General features: G+C 49.3%; 1 protein-coding gene across 1 annotated transcript in view; it reads right to left on the bottom strand.

Annotated features, from left to right (window-relative positions):
• CMTM7 (CKLF like MARVEL transmembrane domain containing 7) overlaps window positions 1-6,487 on the bottom strand; it is a 48,040-nt gene that overhangs the window by 1,200 nt on the left and 40,353 nt on the right. The window contains 3 exon segments of the mRNA XM_055557238.1: window positions 1,001-1,082; window positions 4,678-4,715; window positions 4,718-4,775. Of these exon segments, the coding sequence (XP_055413213.1) occupies window positions 1,001-1,082; window positions 4,678-4,715; window positions 4,718-4,775 (178 nt within the window).

Below are 6,487 nucleotides of genomic sequence, written 5' to 3'. Positions count from 1 at the left end.
CTCGGTCCACCCAGCCTTCTGTTAGCTTTTTGCCAGTGAGACTATTAGAAGGAGACTGCAGCTCTACCGTGGCAAGCCCTCTCTAAGGTGCTTTGATATTTTTAATGTATGTTTTAAAAACAAAGAAAAGAATAATGAGCAAAGAGTGCTGATTCAAAGAAAGAAGTATAACTGGTTCAACTTCCAGCAATCCTATTTCTAGGAATTTATTCTAAAGGTGAAAAAACATTAGGTTATGTGTCTTGGGGTATATTTACAAGGATGTTCATTTGTTCATTACAGCACTGTTGAGTAGAAAAGAATTTTTAATTAAAAAAAACTATATATATATATAATGTGCCCAAATAGGAGACAAGTTCAGTAAACTACAATGCTGACATGCAAAGGGACCAGTGCAACACCACCGAGCCTGATGGATGCCAGAGCAGGACACTTAATAATGTGGAGCAAGTGACCGATAAGGGTCTGGGTAGGAGCAGAGGAGCAGTTTGCAACATCATACATGAAGTCTGATCCTTTAATAAATGCACATCTCTTGGGACTTTCCGGGCGGTCCAGAGGTTAGGACTCTGCACCCCCGCTGAAGGGGGCTTGGCTTTGATCCCAGGTCAGGGAACTAAGATCCTGTAAGCTGCATGGCATGGCCCAAAAAACAAAGGCACATCTCTCTCTTTGTGAATTCAGAGCAAGGAAATGCTGAAGGGACAGACACCCAGCAGGTGCTATTTCTTGGTAGTGTGATAATGGTTTTTATTAAAAAAATTTTTTTTTCTTATTTCTATTTTCTAAATATACTACCTTTTATTTTTGTCATTAGGAAACTCATTTAAAGAAAACGCTTTGCCATCAAGAGAATGAGAATGTTGGGGTGACCCTGGGTACCATGGAGACAGCATGGTGCTCTGTAAGTGGTCCCCTACTGCCAAGCTCCAGAGCTCATGTCCTCCCATTCCTGAGCACAGGGACCTTCTTGGTCATCTGTATTCAGACCAGAACTCACCTGTGGACTGGGTCACGCATGAGATCTTGTAGGACAGCCACACGCTCGCCAGGCAGAGGAAGGTGGCCAGGAAGCCGAAGACCTGCACAAGAGAGAGGGGCCAGGAGGTGCCCAGGGCAAGGGCCAGTCACGCGGGCAGCCCCTCCGGCAGCTCCTCCCTGTGCCTGCTTCCTGTACTGGCTGTGGCCGCGAGGGAGCCCAGGCACTCATCTGACCTGGCCACCTGTCCTCACGCAGTCAGAGGGGTGATGCCCTGGCCCCGGTCAGGCCAGCAACTGGGTCACAGCCAGGCCTCTGGGCACCACCCCTCACCTCTTCTCCAGACAACTACGTGCCCCGCTCTTTATCCTGGACTAATAAGACAGGAAAAGGAGGAACAGTACATTTTATTTGGGGTTCTTAACATTCAGTGTTCAAATGGATCTTGGTATGGTAGCATCATATGCACTTCATCCACAAAGGCTTTCTGTTCTGTCTGGCTTCCCAGCTGTGCTGGAGCCAGAAGTTGAGGCCCCATACCTGGTGTCAGGTTTACACATATTTAAGTAACATTAGGCTGAAGTAAGTTCAAGCAGCGTGCCTGTCCTTCCCGTGTTCCGCTGTGAGCACCCACCCCTGTGCAGCCTTCTCATTTGTGGTAGGCAAAGGACCTCCCGGGCTTCCCTGGTGGGGAAGTTCTTTAGCTTCTTCACTTTCCCAGATGGTAAAGAATCTGCCTGCCATGCAGGAGACCCAGGTTCGATCCCAGGGTCAGAAGATCCCCTGGAGAAAGAAATGGCTACCCACTCCCATATTCCTGCTTGGAGAATTTCACAGACAGAGGAGCCTGGAGGGCTACAGTCCATGGGGTCACAAAGAGTCGGACATGACTATGCTATGCTATGCTATGCTAAGTCACTTCAGTCGTGTCCGACTCTGTGCAACCCCATAGACGGTAGCCTACCAGGCTCCCCCATCCCTGGGATTCTCCAGGCAAGAACACTGGAGTGGGTTGCCCTTTCCTTCTCCAATGCAGGAAAGTGAAAAGTGAAAGTGAAGTCGCTCAGTCGTGTCTGGCTCTTAGCGACCCCATGGACTGCAGCCCACCAGGCTCCTCCGTCCATGGGATTTTCCAGGCAAGAGTACTGGAGTGGGGTGCCATTGCCTTCTCCGCGGACATGACTAAGTGACTAACAACTTCACTAACACTTTAAAGGACCTCACGGAGGAATATTAAATGATGGAGTGAGAAGCAGACACCGACTCAGGTGTGTCTGCCTGGAACTTGGAAGCCTGTAGCCTCGCGCGACTTGTCCCAGAGGTCCCCAACTTTTTTGGCACCAGGGCTGGGCTTCAGAGAAGACAATTTTTCCACGAACCAGGGAAGAGGGATGGTTTCAGGATGATTCAAGTACATTACATTTATTTCTATTATTACTACGTCAGCTCCACCTCAGGTCATCAGCCATTAGATCTCAGAGGTTGGGGACCTCTGGTTAACAGCACCTGCAGCAGCAAGTGCTAACGCTGATGGGGCATTACTTCATCAGCCCTTCACATGCGTGGCTTCCTTTAGCCTCATAGCTCTGCCAGATGGGAGCGCAGCTGTTACCTTCCCCCCCATGTTTTTGCAGTTCAAGAAAGCAGGAATGGGAGGTCAACTCTTTAAGCCAGGGCAGTGGAGCCAGCCAGGCCAGACCAGAGGTCTGAGCCCAGGGTTCCTCTCTGCTCACCTTGCCCAGGTGTCCACAGGCCCCCCAAAGTGCATGGCCAGGGGCTCCCGGAGGTCCAGCAGGAATGGCCCACAGCAGCCAACCTAAGTGCAGGACTATCCTGCCTGCCTGCTGGTTCCCACACGTGGCTGCCCTCCCAGCCCCCATCAGCCTCCTCTTCCCCCTTGTCCATCTCCCTGGTTCCTTTTGTACCAATTGTCTGCACCACATAATCAGCCTATTACAGCCTGTCCCGGCCTCTCATTGTCTGTTCTGCACAATTAGCACATTATACACTGTCCTGCTCCCCAACTGTTCACGCATAATTGAACAGTTTATTACAGGGCTACATAATGTGCTTCTGGACGACAGGGCCTTGTGTGTTAATTGTTTCATGGCCCTGGCCTCCTAAGCAAGAGCATCACTTTCTCATACAGCAGGGACTGTATCTTTTCATTTCTTCTGGCTTCTCCAGGTCCATGCTGGTTCCCACAGGACAGGTGGAGGACAAGTGGGGGCTGTTGGGAGTCCGGGTACTGTCATGTGCCACCTGAATCAGAAAACCCAGTGGGACTCTGCCCGTGTGGTCTTGAAACACGGTGGGCACGAATCTCCTCTGTGCTTCATCTGCCAGCCGGCAGGTGGGAAACATGCTTCTTCTTGGAAACTAACCTCCACGGTGGGGAAGAGGAATGGGAGGGGCTTAAGGGGCACAAATTTAGGGGATGAGGGTTCGATCCCTGGGTCAGGAAGATCCGCTGGAGCAGGAAATGGCAACCTACTCCAGTATTCTTGCCTTGAGAATCCCATGGGCAGAGGAGCCTGGCAGGCTACAGTCCATGGGGTCACAAAGAGTCGGCCACGACTGAATGACTAAGCTCAAGGGGTGTGAGTGCTCAGAGGTCTGGCTGCCCCTCTGCTGACCTTCTGCCCCCTGCAGACTCCACCCTTGGTGGAATCCCAGGCACTCACTGGCTCTCAGCCCAAAGTCAAGAGATTTTGAGTTCCATGTGGAAGTGAGTGACTACCACATAGACAGCTTCTCCTCAAACTCATTTGAAAAGTGAGGCAAATCGGTTGTAGCCCACAGGCTTCCAAACTATAAACAATAAGCTAAATCAGAAATCAGATGACAGGAACCTATAGATCTTTTAAAAAATATGGCTTCCCATATGTGGCTTCTAAGACACATGTGGGTTCCCTGGTGGCTCAGACAGTAAAGAATGTGCCTGCAGTGTGGGAGACCTGGGTTCAATCCCTGGGTTGGGAAGATACCCTGGAGAAGGGAATGGCTACCTACTCCAGTATTCTTGCCTGGAGAATTCATTCCATGGACAGAGGAGCCTGGCAGGCTACAGTCCATGGGGTTGCAAAGAGTCAGACATGACTGAGTGACTCACACTCACATAGACACATCTGTGCGTCTCTGGGTGATAAATACACATAGCTCCCACCGTGCTCTATTTTTGTCCACTTCATGCTACTTCTATTCAGGTTAGCCAGTGGGTCAGTCTTCACCTCTGAAAGGTACAGGAGTGTTATTTCCTGGCCTGAATACTATGAATAGTCAGGAATGGCAAAGCTGAGACTCATGGTGGATAGCTGATCACAGGACTGTTCCCTGGGCCCCAAAGGTGCCTCAGAACCCTTCCCTGCACAGGGCTGAGACAGCCCCGAGCAAATGACCAGGGCAAGCATGAGAATTAAAACCTACTTATCCCCTGATTTAAGGAGTGGCTGTAAGAGAAAGAGGTCTGGGCCGCTGGGGCCATTTGAGTTTGCACAGCCTTGCCCATCACCACCTGATACCCTCTGCCATGGGCCCAAGTTTCAGGCTCCCTGGGGACTGCTGCTGGTGGATCAAGGTGGAGACTGATCCTGAGAAAGAAAGGCCCCAGAGAACAATCCCTTTGCTGCCCTGTGAGGAAGAAAGTGGGCATTCAGAATAGGAATTCCTCCCTGCCGCCTCCTGGGAGACGTCCTCACCGCTCCAGCCACCAGTCCGTTCTGGCTGTAACTCTTGAAGCTGCCACGATGGAGGCGATGAGGAGGAGCAGGGTACCGATTAAATAGTGCAGGAGTTCCTGGGGCAGAAACAAAGCAGACCAGTGGGTAGGGAGCTCCACTCCCGGTTCTCAGAAGAGAAGGACAGAGGGGAGACGGAGACACTTCCTCTTCTCCGGTAACACCCCAGCAGGAGCAGTGGAGCTCATAGGCAACAAGAAAGGACGGCTGGCCAGGATGAGGCCAAGCAGGAGAGAAAAGACGCTGGGCAAAGCAGGAAGAGAGGTGGCAAAGACAAAGATGCTTCTCAGGTGAGGAGACAGGTCCCTAAGGATGGCTGCACTCCTGAGGTCAGGCTGTCCATGGTTACCTGGACCTCCGGCTAAAGCTCCTAACAAGCAAATGAGCTGCTTGCAACTTCCAGGCTGGAGCGTTTCAGTGCAGTTCCAGCTCTGAGAAGCAAAGCCCCTTAGAGAGATGTGTGCCTTCACTTCTGCTGCAGAGAAAGGTCTGGGTTCACAACGTGCTGGCTTTGATGGCTGCCTGGAGGGCCTCCCCATTCTGCAGACAACAGTCCTCCCAGTTCTACCTGCATTTTTTCTTCCCTCTTCTTGGCTGTTGAAAATGTGCCTGCAGGCCAGACTGCCGAGGGTCAGCAGGAAGGGGCTGACCCCGTCTTTGCTTCCCTTGGGTCCACAGGGCCATCTCTTTATGCCCCCATTCACTCTCCACGATTAAATGGGGGCTTTGCAGGTCCTGGAGGAGGTGGGGTCTCTGTCTTTTGACAACAAGAGGATGCTTCTCCTCATGCCACCCCTTCCCTACCAACACCAGATCAGAAGGGTGAACTGGGGCTTAGGGCCACCGATAGTGGACTGCGCTCTACAGAGAAATTTGTAGCTGTTAGGGCATATATTAAAAGTGAAGAGAGGTTTCCAACGAATAACCTAAACCTTCACCTTAGGACACTGGGAAAAGAAAAGCAAGCTAGAACCCACAACAAGAAGAAAGAAGGAAACAGAGATTACTGCAGAAATGAATGATACAGAGAAAAGAACAACAGAGAAAGTCCATGAAATTGAGAGCTGGTTCCTTGAAACGATCAACATCATAAAGAAAACTTTAGCTAGACTGACCAAGGGGAAAAAAACAAGAGAGGAAAAACATTCAAATGGCCAGAATCAGAAATGAAAGAGGAGACTTCACTACTGATGAAATAAAAAGGATTTTAAAAGAATACTGTGATAGGCTGTACACCAATAAGTTAGGTAAGTTAGATGAAATGGAGATATTCCTAGAAAGACATGCTACTGAAAATGACTCAATCTGAATAAGATCTAAAATAGTAGAACCTGAATGAATAATAAAACACTACCCACAGGAAAAGCCCAGACCAGATGGCTTCCATGCAGAATTACAAACATTTAGAGAGGAATCAATACCAACTCTTCCCAAACTTTTCTAAAAAACATAAGAGAAGGAAACACTTTTGATAACAAAACCAAAGACATCACAAGCAAACTACAGACCAATAATATTTCTTATGAATATCAATGCAAAAATGCTCAACAAAAGACTAGCAAACCAAATCCAGCTACATGTAAACTGAATTATACATCACAGCCAATCAGAATTTCCCCCAGGAATGCAAAGATAGTTCCACATATGAAAATCAGTGCAATAACAGAATCCTAGAGAGATTAATCACCCTACATGATTGTCTTAATAGACAAATGAATTAAAGGTAACTTCTTCTATTTGAGGGAGAAGGCAATGGCACCCCACTCCAGTA

Source organism: Bubalus kerabau, chromosome 20 (genome assembly GCF_029407905.1).
Source record: "Bubalus kerabau isolate K-KA32 ecotype Philippines breed swamp buffalo chromosome 20, PCC_UOA_SB_1v2, whole genome shotgun sequence".
In the NCBI taxonomy this organism is placed as follows: Eukaryota; Metazoa; Chordata; class Mammalia; order Artiodactyla; family Bovidae; genus Bubalus; species Bubalus kerabau.
Note: the sequence above shows the minus strand (reverse complement) of the source record. Positions and strands in the feature narration are given on the sequence as shown.